Raw genomic sequence first — 21069 nt, forward strand, 5'->3', positions numbered from 1 at the left:
GGATAGGATTTATAGTTATTTGGAGAGTAATGAATTGATAGGTGATAGTCAGCATGGTTTTGTGGCAGGTAGGTCGTGCCTTACTAACCTTATTGAGTTTTTTGAGAAAGTGACCAAGGAGGTGGATGGGGGCAAGGCAGTGGACGTGGTATATATGGATTTTAGTAAGGCGTTTGATAAGGTTCACCATGGTAGGCTTCTGCAGAAAATGCAGATGTATGGGATTGGGGGTGATCTAGGAAATTGGATCAGGAATTGGCTAGCGGATAGGAAACAGAGGGTGGTGGTTGATAGTAAATATTCATCATGGAGTGCGGTTACAAGTGGTGTACCTCAGGGATCTGTTTTGGGGCCACTGCTGTTTGTAATATTTATTAATGATCTGGATGAGGGTATAGTTGGGTGGATTAGCAAATTTGCTGATGACACCAAAGTCGGTGGTGTGGTAGACAGTGAGGAAGGGTGTCGTAGTTTGCAGGAAGACTTAGACAGGTTGCAAAGTTGGGCCGAGAGGTGGCGGATGGAGTTTAATGCGGAGAAGTGTGAGGTAATTCACTTTGGTAGGAATAACAGATGTGTTGAGTATAGGGCTAACGGGAGGACTTTGAATAGTGTGGAGGAGCAGAGGGATCTAGGTGTATGTGTGCATAGATCCCTGAAAGTTGGGAATCAAGTAGATAAGGTTGTTAAGAAGGCATATGGTGTCTTGGCGTTTATTGGTAGGGGGATTGAATTTAGGAGTCGTAGCGTTATGTTGCAACTGTACACAACTCTGGTGCGGCCGCACTTGGAGTACTGTGTGCAGTTCTGGTCCCCACATTACAGGAAGGATGTGGAGGCTTTGGAGAGGGTGCAGAGGAGGTTTACCAGGATGTTGCCTGGTATGGAGGGGAGATCCTATGAGGAGAGGCTGAGGGATTTGGGATTGTTTTCGCTGGAAAGGCGGCGGCTAAGAGGGGATCTTATTGAAACATATAAGATGATTAGAGGTTTAGATAGGGTGGATAGTGATAGCCTTTTTCCTCTGATGGAGAAATCCAGCACGAGGGGGCATGGCTTTAAATTGAGGGGGGGTAGTTATAGAACCGATGTCAGGGGTAGGTTCTTTACCCAGAGGGTGGTGAGGGATTGGAATGCCCTGCCAGCATCAGTAGTAAATGCGCCTAGTTTGGGGGCGTTTAAGAGATCCGTAGATAGGTTCATGGACGAAAAGAAATTGGTTTAGGTTGGAGGGTCACAGTTTTTTTTTTAACTGGTCGGTGCAACATCGTGGGCCGAAGGGCCTGTTCTGCGCTGTAATGTTCTATGTTCTATATTCTTGTACCTGCATGTTGGCTTTCAGTGACGTATGACAAGAACACCCAGATCCCTTTGGACATCAACATTTCCCAATCTCTCCCCATTTAAGAAATACTCTGCATTTCTGTTTTTCCTACCAAAGTGGATAACTTCACATTTTTGTACAGGATAGTCTATCTGCCACGTTCTTGGCCACTCACTTATCCTGTCTAAATTTCCTTGAAGACACTTTGCTTCCTGCTCACAACTCGTATTCCTACCAAGTTTTGTGTCATCAGCAAATTTGGAAATATTACATTTGGTTCCCACATTCCAATCATTGGTATAGATTGAATAGCTGGGGCCCAAGCACTGATCTTTCTCCCTTATCTATTCTGCTAGTAATATCCTCAAAAAATTCCTACAGGTTTGTTAAACATGATTTCCCTTTCATAAACCCATGTTTCCTGTGCCCAGAACCTCACCATTATTTTCTAAATGCCCCATTATCACATCCTTTGTAGAATTTTCCCAACTACTGATGTCAGGTTAACAGGTTTGTAGTTCCCTGTTTTCTCTCTCCCTTCTTTCTTAAAAAGTTGGGGCCACATTTGCTGCCTTTGAATCTGAAGGCACTGCTCCAGAAACGTTTGAACAATGATTATCTGTGCATCCACTCTCTACAGCCACCTCTTTCAACACTGGACTGCAGATCATTCAAGTTCAGGCATTTTATAAACTTTCAGCTCCATTAATTTCTCCAGCATTACTTTTTTCCTAATACTAATTTCTTTCAGATCCTCTATCTCACTTGTCCTTGGCTCTACAATATTTCAGGAAGGTTTCTTTTATCTTCCTCTATGAACTCATATAACATATTTGTTGCATTTCTCTGTCATTTCCTTTAATACCCATAATAAATTATCGATTCTCTGCCTGTAATGGGTCCACATTAGTCTTCACTAACCTTTTGCTTTTTACATACCTATAGAAGATTTTAGTCTGTTTTTATATTTCTCTGTAGTTTAACTTATTCTATTTTCTCTTTCTTTATCAATTTCTTGGTTTTCTTTTGTTGAATTTTAAAATGTTCCCATCTCAGGCTTGCTACTTTTTTGCCAACTTTATATGCATCTTCCTTTATCTTATAGGATCCTTAACTTCTCTTGTTCGCCATGGTTAGATCCTGTTTTTTTTTGTACCGGAATGTAAATTTGTTGAAACCATGTATTAATTCTTTAAATGTTAACCATTGCCTGTCTACCATTGTATATTTTACTTTCATTCCCCAATCTTCCTCAGTCAACTTGCCCCTCATATCTTCATTGTTTCCTTTGTTTAAATTAAAATCTAGTCTCGGATTGAACTACATCACTTTCAAACTTCATGTAAAATTCTACCATATTATGGTCATTTTCCCTCAAGGCTCCTTTACAACAAGCTTATTAATTAGCCCTTCCTCATTGCACAATACTCAACCTAAAATAGCCCATTCTCTATTGGTTTATCAACATACTGTTGCAGAAAACCATCGTGTACGTATTTCAGGAGCTCTTCCTCCTCGGCTTTAGTGCTAAGTAGGTTTACTCAGTCTGTATTAGATTGAAGTCCCCAAGATTCCCTTGGGGACTTCAATTACCCTTGTTACATGCACCTCTAATTTCTTGACTTATGCCATGTCCTCCATTACCACTACTATTTGGTGGCCTATAAACAATTCCTGCCAAAGTTTGCTGCCTTTGCTGTTTCTTAGGTCTACCCAAACTAATTCTGTATCTTGATCTTGCGATCTAAGATCCATCCTTCCTAAATGTTGACATCCCTTGAACATGCAGTTCCCAGCCTTGGTCACACTGTAGCCATCTCTCCGTAATGGCAATTGGATCATTCCTATTTGCTTCTATTTATGGTGTCAATTCATTCACCTACCTCGTTAAATAGTGTGTGCATAGATTATATTAATACTTAAGTCTCTCACATATTAGTGGGTTTCACTGCAATTCTTTTTGTTGGCAAAAATAGTAATATGCTCCAATTTGCTTCCATCTCTGATGTACTTGAGATTATTTATGGTTATGCAGTCATCAGACAGGCCATGCGAAGCAATGTATCTCAGGACAATGGAGCTATTTTACAGCATAGTGGAAAGATCTTGTAATATGAATGTAACATTTAACAATCATACCCTGTCCTTTACTCATGATAGAGAATCCTTAACAATAATTCCGCAGTGATAAGCTATTTTTTAAAATTAAAGGATGATATTGAAGATTTATTGGGGAAGATTGATTTGCTAAGAATTGCTTGCAAAAAAATATTAGTAGACAGTCTTATTTAGCATGTTATCTGTCACAGACTTATAACTGATGAGACTTTAATGAGATTAATATTCTTATTACATTTAGGAATAAGTAAATTTTGCTTTCACCCTGATGTGGACAGAATGGAGGTGTTTTGTAAAGTGGTCACCAATCTGCGTTTGGTCTCCCCATTATAGAGGAGATTGCATAATGAGCAGTGAATGTGGTAGAATAAATTGAACAACATACGCTGAATCACTGTTAAACCAGGAAGGAGTATATTAGGTCTTAGGCAGTGAGGAAGGAGGACATAATGGGGCGGGTGTTATACCTCCTGCGTTTGCATGGGAAGGTGCCACAGGGCAGGGATGAGCTGCTGAGGGTTGATAGAGGAGTTGGCCAGGGTGTTGTAGAGGGGACAGTCCCATTGGAATGCCGACAGGGGAGGGGAAGATGTGTTTCGTGATGGCATCATGCTGGAGTTGCTGTAAAAGACGGAGGATAATCCTTTGAACGTTGAGGCTGGTGGGATGGGAGGTAAAGACAAAGGGAACCCTATCATGGTTCTGGGAACGAGAAGTGAGGGCTGATGTTATTGAGGGCCCTGTCAAACACTATGGTGAAGATGGATTCCTAGGCTGAGGACAAAAGAAGACAAGTGCTAAAGTGGAATGTAGCATCATCAAAACAGATGTGACAGAAACAAAGAAACTGGGAGAATTAAATAAATCTGGAATAAAAGGCTGCCATAAATAATGGTAACCATATAACTACTGGTTTGTGCAAAATAAAATCCATCTGGTTCACTAATATCCATTTGGAAAAGAAATTGCCATCTTTACCTAGTCTGACCTATATTCCTTACAGGAAGGAGTGGGTGAGGTACAGCTGAGGTAGCAGTGGGAATTGTTGGGCTTGTAATGAATGTTAGTAGACAGTCTATCCCCAGAAATGGAAACCGAGAAGTCCTGGAAGGGGAGTGTTGGAGATGGACCACATGAAGGTGAGAGAAGGGTGGAAGTAAATACTTTTGAAGTCTGTTGAGGGGAGACGCTAGCAGGCCCGGAGACTTCAGTCCCAGGCCCACTAATCGAACGTAAATGCCGATTTCTATATGCTAATCAGTTCTGCGCCAATTTCCAGCATGGAGCTGATGACGCTGGCAATCTTTGGCTGAGAGAGTTGCGGAGGCTGTGACGCCCAGCGGGAAGCCTGCGAAATGGCCTCCGATGTCTCCCAGCCCATTGCGCTACTCGAGCAGCACAGTTGGCAGGGAGAATAGCCCCTCAAGTGTGAATCTAAGTATTCCTTTTTCAAATGATCATTCGGCAGACCTAGTTTCCTTTTTTGTAGTTTTATTTTGTCTATTTTGATGCCTATCTTTTTTAGTCATGAACTTGATGCTGAAGAGAATCCTGTAGTGGCGGTGGAAGATGCCTGCTTAGCTCTTGGTTTCAAGTACCATGCAAGTCAAAAGTAAGAATATTGAGATGAACAATGATTTAACTAGATTGCACTAGAATGGATTAGCCAAATATCCATTTTATTAACTGGAGAAGAAATATTTGATAAGTAACTCGAAATGAAAAATGAACTGTTTCATTATGAATTAAATAATGTAGATATCCTCCTTGCCCACGTGTGTTTGGTATACATTATTACAAGTTAATATTAAGAACATATGTGTTTTTAAGGGAACATTTCAGCAAATTCAGCAATGTCTTTTTTTCTAATTGTTATAATTTTGAAGAAAGTTTGGTTTTCAGGCCCTGCAATGATGGCCAGAATTCCCCGACCTCGCCCTCGGCTGGGATTCTCCAGTCCCGCTGCAGTGAATGGAGTTTTGACTGAGCGCCAAATTCTCCATTCTCACTGGTGGCAGGGCGAACAAAATCAGATAATCCCATCCGATAGCTATATAATCAGCCAGAAGTCTGTCCATGTTATTGTCCATGTTATAGAATGGGGATCTCCATTTGTCAGTCTCCTAGAATATCTTGCCCATAGAGCTTCAGTACCTTTTAATGAGCAATAATGTTGTTCGCAGTAGTTCTGAGATTTCTCATTACCTTTCATGATCCACTGCATGATCGTGAATCGTGTATGTTGTGGTAATCTAATATCATCAAAATAATATATTGGTGGGGATGGTAGCATAATGGCGATGTTACGGAACCAAGAACATGAGCACAAATCTAAAGACCAGAGTCAAGCCGCACCACTTTAGCTTGGGAATTTAAATCCAGTTAAATAGATGTGGAATAAAAAGCTGCCGTCCATAATGGTGACTATGTAACTGCTGAATTGTTGTTAAAAAAAATTAAATTCATCTGGTTCACTAAAGTCCTTTATGGAAAGAAATTCCCATCATTGCCTTGCCTGGCCAATATGCGACTCTAGACCCCAGCAATGTGGTTGACTCTTAACTGCCCTCAAACAGTCCAGCAAACCACCCAGTTGCAACAAACTGCTCACTTCACTATAGCAATTCAAGAAAGTGACTCACCACCATCTTCTCAAGGGCAATTAAGGATGGGCAATAAATGTTGATCTCGCTAATGGTGCTCATATTCCGTGAATGAATTAAATTCTATTCTATTTCGTCCCAGTTCTCTCCCTACTCTACCTTTTTCTCAGAAATCTCTCCACACTTCCCTTACGGAGGACCTGGCTATTTAATTAGACAAGATATAAAATACTCTAATGATCTGTGTTATTGATAAAATGAAGTTAGTCCAATCAACTAAGTAATTTTATTTTAAATAAAAGACCTTCCTGTCTTAATATCAGCTTTGGGAATGAACACCTAGAAATTAAGGCCTCTTGATCTTCATCATAATTCAGAGTATTTGAACAACTACAGAGTGAGCAGGAAATAGTAGTCAGCCAATCACAAACAGATCAACTAATCCCATTTCAAACCTTCAGTGTGCTGAAAGATAGCCAGGCACAACCTGACACCAGTTCTTGTCAAGCTACAATCTCCATGGTAACCTCACTGAGCTTTCTTAGCTGATAAACTGGTGGCATGTAGAGACCTAACATCCTGTAATTTCTACACATTTCAAGAGGAAGAACGAGACACCAAACCCCACAAATCCTTCACTGACACTAAATGACTTGGGAAAAGAGAGGAGGCAGGAGACGGATGATAGGAAACTCAGCAAAAGCAGGCGGGAAAAACATTTTCTTTAAGCTCTAGTTAGGGACAATTCCAACAATCTTTCACCAAAAATATTACTTCTCCACCTCTGATTTTTTTTCCTGTAACTAAATAAACGTTGATGACTGAGTAAAATTTGTGATTGATAATATATGTTCTTATTTATTAATTTGGTGTGGTGACAAATATGAGGAATTATGATCCATTACCAAACACATACCTAGCCATAAAATAATAAACACTTTTCAGCAGTAGTAGCTTAGAGATTTAAATCCCCCTGAAAGTGCAAGAGGCTCTAAGACTGCGGTAGTACTCAATTGTCTGATGTACCGACCCCAAAATGGATTATTAATCTTAAATGTCTTTGTGTTTTCCTTTAATCTTCACATACAGCATTTCAAAATATAGCCGTGGGCATGCACACTATCGTAAGGTCACTGAGCTATCCAGACACCTTGACATGCATCAACCAACAGCTACCAAAAATAAACATATATTCTTCACTGAAGAAGGAGAAGTTGTGAAGTTTAAAAAGAGCAGAACCTTAGCAAAGGTAATAAAAATTATACAACATTGGTCACCTCTGGGTTTCCGTTCAGCCCAGTCTGATGAGTTGAACCCATTCCCTAATACAATTATAGGCTAGAGTCAACATTAGTTACCTCAGTCATTTTTTTTTATTTTTAATGATCAAATAAAGACTTTATCTATTGACCTTTGCATATTTTATTTTTACCAAAAAAATAGATAGCAAGATATATTAAAGTAAACTGAAACAAGAGCAAATGTATTTTTTATATGTATTAAATTGGTGTTAAAGGATTAATTACAAATATACTTGGGGTTTTACACATGATGGGCGAGATTTTACAGCCTGACTCATCCCAAAACTGTAAAATCCCACCCGAGGTCAACGGACCTTTCCATGATCCGCCCCTTGCCCGCTCCGATTTCTGTGGCGAGCGGGACGGTAAAATTCCAGCCGATATATCAAATACTTGCTCCAAAATAGCTCAACTCACCCATTATTCTTTAGCATTCTCACCACGGTAAAAGTAAGTGGTATGTTTGGAGTTGATTGATTGCTACTACTTTTAATGATTTCAGGTGCAAAGATTTCTAAAACAGGCTGTGTCTTCAGATGACTCTGAGTCAAATGGCACAGAAACTCAACCCTTTGTGGTACACAACTCTGAGGAATGCACCAGCTCTGAGCAGCACCACAGCCCTAAAGCAGAGTGCTCCACTGTGTGTGAAAACAGCAACGGTGGAAATGGAGGGGAAGGAATTTGTGCTGATGGAGAATCCCTAACTTGTGTCAACCTCCCTTCCAAATTGAATATTTGCACCGAGGGCGACAATGAACAGCTTCCTGAGATGGATGATGAGGCACCTACCGAAAAGAGTGAACTGTGTTATGACAGACAGCTGGTCCCTCTTGATATTCCAGATTTTCTTCTTCCTGATGATGTAACTGAGAGAGGTGATGAATGTATGTATCAAACTGAAGGGTGGACTTTAAAGCATCCAGACATGTTTATTTTGGTTGAATCAGAGATTCAAACTACAATTTCAGGTTTTCATAGACTCTTTTGATTTTGCAAAAGAACAGCTACTGCACGGTAAAATTATCACTGGCCCCCAGTATTCTTTGCAATGTTAAACCATCTTAATTCATTGTTTTCTCACTTTTAGTAGAAATGCAAGGGTACCCATTTTGTTATACTTGTATAAAGTGTTAGCAATAAGTTTATACCAAAACAAATTGTGCAAAAGTTCAAAAAGGAATCTTTGCCTGTTTCAAAAAATAGTTTTCCTGTTTAATTTTTCTTGCTGCTTTATACCCTCCCTTGCCATTTATGAGGCCCTGAACAAGATGACAGACAGTTGAACTTCTGCAAAACCTCTTAGTGTTGCTTTGTAGCTGATCTGTTTAGTGCATCTAAGAATACCTTGGATGAAATTATCCCCTCCACTCCTTTAGGAATTTCTGAGTTCTGCTGGATACTTCGGTGGTCCAGCCAACATTGGGAACCCTTGTTGCACAGTGACTGCTGTAATTGCTTAAAAGCAAATGTTGCTCTACTTTGAGTACTTAATTGTGCACAGGCGTCAAGAGTGATCATACACTGAAATATTCCTGGCAAATCAATGTTTAAAACTCTTCCGATAACTGTTAGACTATCATTGGACAAAATTCGTATTTTGCAGAATGCAGTACATATGTACACATGTCAGTGTTCTTTTATAGCTAAGAACTTAATCTATCTTGATAAATAAGTGTTAATCTATTGCAGCTCTTTTGCAGTGCAACAAATGAAGAGTCTTAGAAAGGATAAAAAAAGGAAGAAAAAGAAGAAAAATTTTCATATACCCTCTGACATTGTAGCAGTTCCAGAATTGACCAAATACTGGGCTCAGCGTTATAGACTATTTTCACGCTTTGATGAGGGAGTCAAACTTGACCAAGGTTTGTAATTGAACTTCTTTTTGTTCCTTATGTATTTTCCATATTTCTGAACCCATTGTGCATGTCACACCATACTGGGGAACAGATTGACATATTGTGCAGCTGGTGACTGCACTTTGTCATGTTACAAGGATGGTTATCTTCTGGGTGCACACTAAATCGTGCTTGGGATCCTTGGGCGAATGGTCATCCATGTGCTCCATTTCCCTTGTATTCATGTTGCTCACACTTCTGAGCATTGTTAACGGTGTGAATTCCTTTGTGTTTATATGATAGAATCCTCTCCTACTGCCTTTCTTCCCACTTTATAGAACTCCAAATATATATGAAGTATGTATCTACATTAAAAATGCTGAGAACATTGCTTAGCATTTTGTGTGTGGCAGTGGGACTTTCTAGATTCCCACTGGGCAGCACTATCAGTATTAATATTGAGATATCTATCCTGGGCATTAGCTTTTTTCAGTAGTTATGTGCAGCTGCTTGCAGGGCAAGAATACTTTGGTCCTGGGTCTACAATTAAGAGTGCGGTTATAATGGTAAGGCTGGAGGGGTGTTATGTCTATCCAACCAGTACCTGTAATGTACCTCATTTGTCTAGCCTTATGAATGTCATAAAATGTGACTATTTGCATGCACTATAAATACGAACTGTGATTTTTATCTTTTAGAAGGCTGGTTTTCAGTCACACCTGAGAAAATTGCTGAGCACATTGCCAATCGAGTCGTGCAGACTTTACACTGTGATATAATTGTGGATGCATTTTGTGGAGTTGGAGGCAATTCAATTCAATTTGCATTAGCTGGGAAAAGAGGTACAGTAGCATGACTTTGCTTATTCTACCATCCTGCAGAAATCCAATTATGTCTGTACATGTCATTGTAGTAGGAACTTCCACTTCATGGGTGGTGACTGTATACATAAAAGTAGCTGCATGGGATGCTAGCATTCCATACCCAGCTCTTTTATGAAACTGACTCGCTTCTCATTCAGGTGATGTGGATAAAATTTGGTTAATTGAACATAGTTGTTGTATTTGTATTTAATTCTGAATATCTGCACATTGCAGAAAAGATAATGTGCTGATATATTCATGCTGATTATGAAATCTTAATAATGGTAGCTACCATCATTATATATTAAACCTATTAAGTGATAAATATAAATTTTAACAACTTTAATTGATAAAAATCTATGCAAAGATTAGGTCCCGTGATGTGTAGAATTTTGTTATTTTTTGCTCCTGGTGTTTAAAGGGTTCAAATCTGGTAAACTGCCTGAAACCATTTACTTTTGGAATTTCATACTTTTATCGAGTTAGCTTTGGTATACCCCTTCCGATGTTTGTGGGGAAGGGGTGGGTGTTGGCATTGACTGGGGGGGGAAAGGGTCCAATATCTGAGGGGGGGGGAGGAGAAGAGTGTGCTGGCATTGACTCTTTGGGGGCGGGGGATGGTGAATGCCAGCTTTGATCGGGGAGAGGAGGGTACTTTTTGGTCTGAACAGGGTGCCCTTTAAACATTGGGCCCAAATCTCAATGCAGCTGGGCTTTGCTGATGTGTTGAGGCCCTACCCCTCTATATGATGATGTGAAACTCATCCACCTGTTTGGTTTTTTTTGTGACAATGTGATGCGACCTGCAGAGAAAACTGCCCTGTTTCAGTGGCGAGAAACACTCTGTTTTTCTCGCCAGAACCAACACTGCCATTTTTTGGTAAGATTTCACCCTATATGTGGAAAACCTCCCAATTGGAAAAAGCTTTTTGATTTGATTTATTATTGTAACATGTATTAGCATACAGTGAAAAGTATTGTTTCTTGCGCCCTTTACAGACAAAGCATACCGTTCATAGAGAAGGAAATGAGAGTGCAGAATGTAGTGTTACAATTATAGCTAGGGTGTAGAGAAAGATCAACTTAATGCAGGATAGGTCCATTCAAAAGTCTGATGGCAGCAGGGAAGAAATTATTTTTGTGTCGGTTGGTATGTGACCTCAGACTTTTGTATCTTTTCCTGACGGAAGAAGGTGGAAGAAAGAATGTCTAGGGTGTTTAGGGGTCCTTAATTATGCTTAATTATGCTTTCCTTTCCTCTTAAAAATGTACCTGGGGAAAATGTACTGTTCAGAGCACAGCTGATAGTAAATGCTAGTGTTTTCCAAATCCCAGAAGGGAAACTTGGAACACCTTCTCTCAATTGTATTTTTACAATTTTGAGGAAAGATGTGAGGACCGGTGAAAGATGCTTTTTGTAATGATTTTAAACAAAATAAATATTTATTAAACAATAAAACATACAAAATCAACTACGAATATATTTAACTTCCTTAATGGCTATACACAGTATCTTGAAATTTGTCCAGTTCCAAATCCCCCTATTTTCCTAACTTCAGAGCTAAAACTCCACATCCAATACACACAGCTTTTAAAACCATTGGCAAAATCCAGCAATAGCTACCACACCAGGCACCTATAGCTTTCAGGGTTGCTTCTAACTTGGGGTAGAAAAACTAGTTTCTCAAACAAGCTTTTCTCCAAACACAGCTTTTTGGGAGTTGACATAGCTTCTTGCCTTCTCCATAGGATGATGTACTGTTTTCCCGTTTTGATCTTCCCATAACCTCCTCCAGAAGTTGCTCTTAATTACCTTTATTTTGTGAGATTACCTTTTACAATGTAATTGTCAAATTCACATCCCATCTTCTCCTTTGAAATTTCACCATCTTTATTTAAACTCTTGACATTATATCCTCCCTTGTTACCAACTTGCCCTAGGTTAAAAATGTTTACAGCGTAGCCGTGCTTATCATCCTATCAAAACTGAGTTCCACCAACCCAACCAACCATCTCCCACTACAATTTCCATTTTTTTTATTGTTTGTTTTGTTAAAACTTGCAACTGCCAGGACACATTCCCAATTACTGGATTTCGTTGCTTTACATTTCAGTACAATTTCCTAACAGTACAAAGTGCCCCTCAAATGAGATTGACATCTTATAAGATTCTTCGGGTCACTCCCCACAAGTCAGTGATTCTGTAACCCAAACTCTTTCAAGATTGTTCTCACACTGCTGTGGGTTATATCCAAATAATTAAACGTGTAAGGCAGCTATAAGATTGATGACCTGGATATAAATTCAAAGTTAATATCAATGCAGTATATCTTAATTCATGTCTGATTGATGCTTTGAATTTTCTCATTGACGTGAAGCCAAGTTCAACCTTTCCTGAGAAACAATGTTTTGGTGACTAATGGAAACAATTTTTAAAGGTTTTGGAATAGTAACAAAGTTTAGAAGATATTCCAAGTGTGACTTCCAGAACAATATGCCCAAACCAAGGTTAGGCTACATGTAAAAGCGAGGAAAGACCTGAATTTATGCAGTCTTCCACAACCTCAGGACGTCCCAAACACATTACAACCAACAAAGTGTTTTTTTTTGAAGTGTAGTCAGTGTTGTAATATGGGAAATGTGGCAGCCAGTTTGTACACAAGGTCCCACAATGTGATGAACAAATAATGCTTAAATACTCTAATATGGGTTGAGTAATATTTATTGGCAAGGACACCAAGAAAAACACTTTTTTTTGAAAGAGTGGCATGGGATCTTTTTGCATCCACTTGAGAAAGCTGTTTAATGTGTCACTCGAAGAACTGATGGGCTGATAGCTAGCAATGAAGGCTGGCTCCTTTTGAAGCAGAGAGATTGATGTGCTCAATCAAAGATCTGTGGAAGGCAGTTAGCAAAAGCCCTAGCTCCTGCTTTCACTATGATTCCTGACCAGGAAGTTTCCTGGTCTACCAGCAATTACAAATGCTGGTAGACCTGGTACTTGTACTTAATGACTAAGGTATGGTTTATAAATAGGTATTTTTCATAAGGTGGCTTATGTTCAGTGTCTAACCAAGGTACATGGCATGAAGCTCTGAAAGGAGCAGAAGCTCCAGATTTTCCTCTGTTGCGTGAGGCAGTACTAATCCTACCTTGATTTTGAATGGTTTTCAAAGGATTGCTACTATACCTACAATAAATAAGCTTGCATTCTCGTGATATTTTGTTTTGACAATCTTTCTTGACCAGGAAATTGCATTGATATTTTGACCAATTTTTTTTCAAATCCAGTGATTGCAGTTGATATTGATCCTGTGAAAATAGATCTTGCACAAAACAATGCACGAGTCTATGGAGTGTCTGAACAGATTGAATTTATCCTGGGTGACTTCATGTTGCTGGCTTCTGATCTAAAGGCTGATGCTGTGTTCCTCAGCCCTCCCTGGGGAGGCCCCGATTATGTCAATGCAAAGATCTTTGATCTGAAGACTATGATGTCTCTTGATGGATATCCTTCAAAACCTCTAAGCTTAGAATTTACTTTTATAGTTGAGAAATAAGATTTGTTATTATTTGATTAAGCTGTATTTAGTGAATTTTGATTAGCCGACAAAACACTGCTACTGCATAACAAAAACAGTTGAACATCAAGAAAACACAGTACAAGAATTACTTATTGAAAGTGTTAAAATACTTTCAAGAAAAAAGCAAACACTTCATTATAATGTGCATTAACTATAGGATAGCATTTGTGTGTTTTCAAGACTGAGTTCTGTAACTGCAACATTCCAACAAAATTGATAAAAATCCATTAAGAATTCTATGAACAAACAAATTGAAATTTGGATAAATGGCTAAACTGACTAAATGTCATTTTCCCCTCCGTAACTGAATGGATATGTACAGTACATAGTGTGCCATTGAGCCAAACAGCAGAAATGTCAACGCTTCATCTACTATGTTAGTTAATGTTAGATGGCAAGGTATTGCAGATAGCTTCAGGTTGAGGAAACTCATACTTATGGGGGATGGATCTGAGGGGCTGTTCTGCATTGAGAAAAATGTGTTTCCTCAGGTCCTGCCTAATATGAGATTTTATGTTCATTTCCCAGCCACAGCCAGCCAGATGGAGTGGCTGGCTGGCTCTTGGGCAGTTAAACCTTTGGCACCTAGCCACAGCCAAGGAGTGTAGCGGAGGGAGAGATTGGGAAACAGGGAACAGAGATCAGATGCAGTAAAGATCTGGCTGGGGTGGGGTGAATGAGGAGAGGGATCAGAGGCTGGAACATTGGAGGGGCTGGAAATTCTCAGCCTTGTTTCCAAATAGTGTCCACCATCCACGTGGCCTTGTCTTTCCCTTGTTCTGTAACCGCCTAATTAAACAACAACAGTTTTAGTTTTAAACATGCCACTACTGGCGGTTGTGCCATCAACTGTCTGGGCCACAAACACTCAAATTCTTCTCTGTTTTCCTCCCTTAAGTCCTAAAGCTTACCTCGTTTTCCAAGTTGTTAGTCATCTGCCTTAATATCTCCAGATGTGACTCAGTGTCAAGTTTTGTTTTACAATGCTTCTGAAAAATTACAAGTATTATGTAAATAGAAGCCATTGTTTTTAATCCGTTTTTTTCCCATTCCCATATATTTCTGGAAAATGAAATGCAGGTGATGGAAATATCAGCAGATTTTGAATGCTGCTGATAACCAAAAGGTTTATGGAGAATTAAAACCTGTAATGCCACTATCTTCTGATTTAAGCGTTTGCATCATCAGAGATTTAAAAACCACTAGTGCAAATTAAAAATTGTTAAGGACATCTTAAAACTAGGCAGCTCCTAGATTGTCATTTCTGTTTAGCAACTTTGCATGTTTGCAAGAGTTTGAGTGGGTGGCATGGTGGCACAGTAGTTAGCAATGCTGCTTCACAGCATCAGGGACCCGGGTTCGATTCCCGGCTTGGGTCACTGTCTGTGTAGAGTTTGCATGTTCTCCGCGTGTCTGCATGGGTTTCCTCCCACATTCTGAAAGACGTGTTGGTTAGGTGCATTGACCCAAACAGATGCCGGATTGTGGCGACTAGGGGAATTTCACAGTAACTTCATTGCAGTGTCAATGTAAGCCTTACTTGTGACTAACCAATAAACGTCTAAACTTCAAAGAAATTGTGGAAATTCTGCTATTCATAGAATCATAGAAACCCTACAGTGCAGAAGGAGGCCATTCGGCCCATCGAGTCTGCACCGACCACAATCCCACCCCACATATTTACCCGCTAATCCCTCTAACCTACGCATCCCAGGACAATTTTTAACCTGGCCAATCAACCTAACCCGCACATCTTTGGACTGTGGGAGGAAACCGGAGCACCCGGAGGAAACCCACGCAGACATGAGGAGAATGTGCAAACTCCACACAGACAGTGACCCGAGCCGGGAATCGAACCCGGGACCCTGGAGCTGTGAAGCAGCAGTGCTAACCACTGTGCTACCGTGCCGCCCTCAACTTTCTGGGACATAGCCACGGAATGTTTAGAATGATTAATTTTCCAGGTCACCAACTAACATTTCTTGCCATTAAAGGAGAAGACACATTTTCAACTTGAGACCCAAGTTGTTTGTAATTTTCAAGCACATTTTGTAAATGTATCCAATTTATAAATTGACTGCGACATGGCATAGATAAGCTACGAGAATGGGCAGACAAGTGGCAGATGGAATTTAATGCAGATGTGATGCATTTTATCAGTAGGAGTAGGCAGATATAATCTCAGTGGCACAGTATGCAGGGACAGAGAAAACTGGAGGTGTATGTGCATAGATCTGTGAAGGTGCTAAGACATTAAGAGGGGTCTTAAAGCTTCATAAATAGAAGCATTGAGTACAAAAGTAGGAAAGTTATGCTGAACCTTTATAAAGCTCTGATTAGGCTACAACTCAAGTATTGAGTCCAGTTCTGGACACCACACTTTTGGAAGGATGTGAGGCTGCAGAGGAGATTTACTTGAATGGTTCCAGGGATGGGGAATCTTCACTACAAGATTAGATAGGATAAACTGGGATCGTTCTCCTTGGAGTAAGAGAAATTAAGGGAAATTTGATACTTAAATAGGTTCAGATAAGGTTGAAGAGGAATACTGTTCCCATTAGCTGATGGTACAAAGGCTAGGAGGACACAGATTTCGGATTTTGACCAAGAGATGCAAGGAAGAACTTTTTTATGCAGCAAGTGCTAATGACCTGGAATTCGCTGCCCATGAGGGCATTGGAGACACAGATGATCAATAATTTCAGAAGGAAACTAGTTGGACACTTGAGGGAAATAAACTTTCAGGGGTACTGGGATGGAATGAGGGAATGGGATTGACCTGGATGGTGACACCGTGAAGAGTTGGCATATACACATTGGGCCAAATGGCCTCCTGTGCTGTAAATGACTATGCAAAAGTGTGTTTTTTCCTGCAGCAGCCAGTGTGAAAACCTCTTAAACACAAATTAGGTCCAGACAAATGAGATGTGGAGTGATAACTACAGGAATAACTCCAAGTCATCAAATTTTATAATCTGCAGCCATCCAATGAAGTATTCCTTGAATGACAAAAAACTTGAAATGCTAAAAGTCTGAAATAAAAACAAATTTCTGGCAAGTCAAACTGATCAGCAGAAAGATTTTTTAAAAAGGTTAATACTTTGATTGTAGGCCTAAACTATTTTTCCCTTTACAGATATTGATGAAGCTTCTTTAGATTGCCAGTATTTTTCTTGTTTCAGTATAGTTTGAGTTGCGTCAGATCTGTTTCTAGTTTACCTTTAAGCTGTAAGTTGTGTTTTTCATTGTTTGATTTCCATGTTCCAAACTCCTTACGTATTGTTATTTTGCCTTGACTTCCTATTACCTCTGAAATTTTTGCACTGACCCAGAAAATATCACCGAACATAATTTATTTCTTGCCTCGCAATGCTGACATAGAGCAGGTAAGAACTGTTTTCTCTCTCCTATTTGTGTTGTTCATTACCTATATGATTTTTTTTTAAACAGGAGCATTATTTTCAAATCCCACTTACAGCATCTTAAAATTGTGATTGATAACTATATCGGCATAAAGCTTCCTGAATTTGTTGTATATCAACCATTTTGTTTTACGTAGTGTTTGCTTGTGTATGTATAAGCCAAGTTTTATTTTAAGCACTAGCGCAGAAAAAAGTCTGCACGCCTTAACAAGATCTTCACAATTATTTTGTCCTTCATGTTTTTAGTGTTGCTCAGGAATATAGGGAAAGAACAGGTGTGGGCTTAATTGGAAATCTTCTGAAAGGCTTTTATCTCTTGGAACTCTTAGGTGCAGTGTTCTAATCTAATTTGCCAAAACAGCATATGGTCTTTCTCTAGGTCTTCTCTCTATAGTTTATTTTAATTGCAATCAATCATTAACATGCATCAAACTTGCTTTACATTATCCATTTCTCTTCACTGTAATTGTAGTCATTTGACCAATAATAAAAACTTGGAAACAAGAATGATTTGGAGGAAAACGTAACTGGTTTGATTAGTAAGTTTGCGGACGACACAAAGGTTGATGGAATTGCGGATAGCGATGAGGACCGTCGGAGGATACAGCAGGATATAGATCAGTTGGAGACTTGGGCGGAGAGATGGCAGATGGAGTTTAATCTGGACAAATGTGAGGTAATGCATTTTGGAAGGTCTAATACAGATGGGAAATATACAGTAAATGGCAGAACGCTTAAGGATATTGATAGGCAGAGGAATCTGGGTGTACAGGTACACAGGTCACCAAAGTGGCAATGCAGGTGGAGAAGGTAGTCAAGAAGGCATACGGCATGCTTGCCTTCATTGGCCGGGGCATTGAATTTAAAAATTAGCAAGTCATGTTGCAGCTGTATAGGGCCTTAGTTAGGCCGCACTTGGAATATAGTGTTGAATTCTGGTCGCCACACTACCAAAAGAATGTGGAGGCTTTGGAGAGGGTACAGAAAAGATTTACCAGGATGTTGTCTGGCATGGAGGGCGATAGCTATGAGGAGACGTTGGAGAAACTTGGTTTGTTCTCACTGGAATGACAGAAGTCTACAAGATTATGAGGAGCATGGACAAAGTGGATAATCAGAAGCTTTTTCTCCGGGTGGAAGAGTCAATTACTCGGGGGCATAGGTTTAAGGTGCAAGGGGCAATGTTTAAAGGCGATGTACGAGGCAAGTTTTTTTACACGGTGGTGGGTGCCTGGAACTCGCTGCCAGGGGAGATAGTGGAAGGAGATTCAATAGTGACTTTTAAGAGGCAGCTTGACAAATACATGAATAAGATGGCAATAGTGTGATATGGTCCCCAGAAGCGTAGGGGGTTTTAATTCAGTTGGGCAGCATGATTGGTGCAGGCTTGGAGGGCCAAAGGGCTTGTTCCTGTGTTGTAATTTTCTTTGTTCTTTATCCTTTGTAAAGGAGCATCAAGGAAAGTTCTTATTTCAATAAGTATTCAATTTTCTGTAGATGCTTCAATTACTCTCATAGAAACAAATGCATATAATCATTTAAAGTTGTCACAAAAACACAAGTTGCAACTGAAACCATTGTTATGTTATCTTAGTTTTCAAGTTTTTCATTGGGAAACATTGTACGAAAGTGCTTTTTAAACTTTATATTGGGCTTACCTGGTACTACCACCAGATGGCAGCTGTTTCACATTGGCGGGTAGTTCAAAGACTGCATTATCACTCATTGTCAGGTTGCTGACATTATTTATGAAGTGCGGCACAGTTTTAGCACTGCTGCCTCACAGCACCAGGGACCCAGATTTGATTCTGGCCTTAGGTGACTGTCTGTGTGGAGTTTGCACATTCTCCCTATGTCTGCATGGATTTTCTCCAGGTGCTCCAGTTTCCTCCCACAGACCAAAAATGTGCAGGTTAGGTGGATTGACCATGCTAAATTTCCGCTTAGTGTCTAAAGATGTGTAGGTTAGGTGAATTAGCCATGGTAAATGGGGATAGCAATGAGGATAGGACAGAGGGGAGGGTCTGGGTGGGATGCTCTTTCGGAGAGTTGGTGCAGACTCGAGGGCTGGACAGCCTCTTTCTGCAGTTGTAGAGATTCTATGAAGACTATATTTTCTTTCTGGAAAGCAATTGAAAAAAATTGTGCAAGTTGCAAGAGTTGGATAGTCTCAATCCTGTTTCTCGTGGGTTATATTCCTAGTCATGGGGTGAATGGTGTAGGGAATGCAAGAATTTCCAATGACACTCAAGGGTTATTTTGTGATTAGAAGTTTTAAGATACATTGTTGGAACAAAATAGTCATGATGTGGAGATGCCGGCGTTGGACTGGGGTAAACACAGTAAGAAGTTTAACAACACCAGGTTAAAGTCCAACAGGTTTATTTGGTAGCAAAAGCCACACAAGCTTTCGGAGCTCTAAGCCCCTTCTTCAGGTGAGTGGGAATTCTGTTCACAAACAGAGCATATAAAGACACAAACTCAATTTACATGAATAATGGTTGGAATGCGAATACTTACAACTAATCAAGTCTTTAAGAAACAAAACAGTGTGAGTGGAGAGAGCATCAAGACAGGCTAAAAAGATGTGTATTGTCTCCAGACAATAGTGGGAACAGAATTCCCACTCACCTGAAGAAGGGGCTTAGAGCTCCGAAAGCTTGTGTGGCTTTTGCTACCAAATAAACCTGTTGGACTTTAACCTGGTGTTGTTAAACTTCTTACGGAACAAAATAGAGCAGACTTTGCTTCTTGTTCAAACTGTACTTGATGTTATGCAAAACATTGAGGCTAAGTGCCAAAGTATGATAAGTATCCCATTTCCGTGACACTTGCAGCAAAAAATTAAAACCTGACCTCCCCACTCACCTTGCAAAAAAAGTTGGAAGTGATGAATAAAGTGGCATTTGATAAATTACAAGTATCATCTATCCAAACATTACCTCTATGAATTGATCAGTTAACTAAATATATTTGAATTTCACAGCATGTTGTACATAATTATTTTGTGCTTTAAATTAATCGATAAATGTTATTTAATGCAATTGATGAAGCCTGATAATTCGCTTATTCAAACAAGGTGTTTGATTAGGCATGATCTCATTTTACTCTGGGCCATGTGACTTTTAGACTGGCACTTTAACAATACCAAGTACCATTCAGCCCATCAAGTATGGCCACCATACAACAAAATCACAAAATACTCAAATCTATCATTTATTGATAGCCATATGCTTAATTGTGTTGAACTCCATTTGCCACAGTTTTTCCTGCTTGCTGCAAATCCCGCACTCCAGATCCCACTACCTCATGGGACATCCTGCTCATGTGCCCAAAGATCTGTGGGTCAAGCCACATGAAAACCCATGGCCGAAACTCATGAACATGAGTAGGTGCCATGCTCAAATTGAGGTACAGCTGCTACTGATATCTCGCTCTCATTTCATGTTCCCAACAACACTAATTGCTGTACCACAGGCCAATCTTTCATAGAAGCCCTACAGTGCAGAAGGACGCCATTCAGCCCATCTAGTCTGCACTGACAACAATCCCACCCTATCCACAGAAACCCACGTATTTACCCTGCTAGTCCCCCTGACACTAAGGGGTAATTTTGCAAGGCCAATCAATCTAAGCCGCACATCTTTGGGCTGTGGGAGGTAACCGGAGCACCAGAAGGAAACCCACACAAACATAGGGAGAACGTGCAAACTCCACACAGACAGTCACCCAAGGCTGGAATCGAACTTGGGTCCCTGATGCTATGAGGCAACAGTGCTAACCACTGTGCCACCTTGACACCGCATCCTAATGTCATTGGCAGGCTTGAATTTTTGCTTCCTGTTGTGTTGTTCAAGTCATTAATAGAACCCTTGGAGGACGAGAGGGGGGAGTTAATAGTGGGAAATGAGGATATGGCTGAGTCTTTAAATAAGTTTTTTGTGTCGGTCTTCACGGTGGAGGACACAAATAGTTTGCCAAATATTAACGACAGAGGGTTGGCAGCAGGAGAAATA

General features: G+C 40.0%; 1 protein-coding gene across 2 annotated transcripts in view; it reads left to right on the plus strand.

Annotated features, from left to right (window-relative positions):
• Positions 1–21069, plus strand: part of tgs1 (trimethylguanosine synthase 1) — a 55415-nt gene that overhangs the window by 14890 nt on the left and 19456 nt on the right. For both annotated transcript variants that reach the window (XM_078216182.1, XM_078216181.1), the window contains exons 6-12: positions 4968–5054; positions 7135–7294; positions 7849–8233; positions 9050–9211; positions 9883–10026; positions 13339–13555; positions 16939–17017. In XM_078216182.1, coding sequence (XP_078072308.1) covers positions 4968–5054; positions 7135–7294; positions 7849–8233; positions 9050–9211; positions 9883–10026; positions 13339–13555; positions 16939–17017 — 1234 coding nt within the window. The remainder of the gene's footprint in view (positions 1–4967; positions 5055–7134; positions 7295–7848; positions 8234–9049; positions 9212–9882; positions 10027–13338; positions 13556–16938; positions 17018–21069) is intronic.

The sequence above is a fragment of the Mustelus asterias genome, chromosome 7 (genome assembly GCF_964213995.1).
Source record: "Mustelus asterias chromosome 7, sMusAst1.hap1.1, whole genome shotgun sequence".
NCBI lineage: Eukaryota > Metazoa > Chordata > Chondrichthyes > Carcharhiniformes > Triakidae > Mustelus > Mustelus asterias.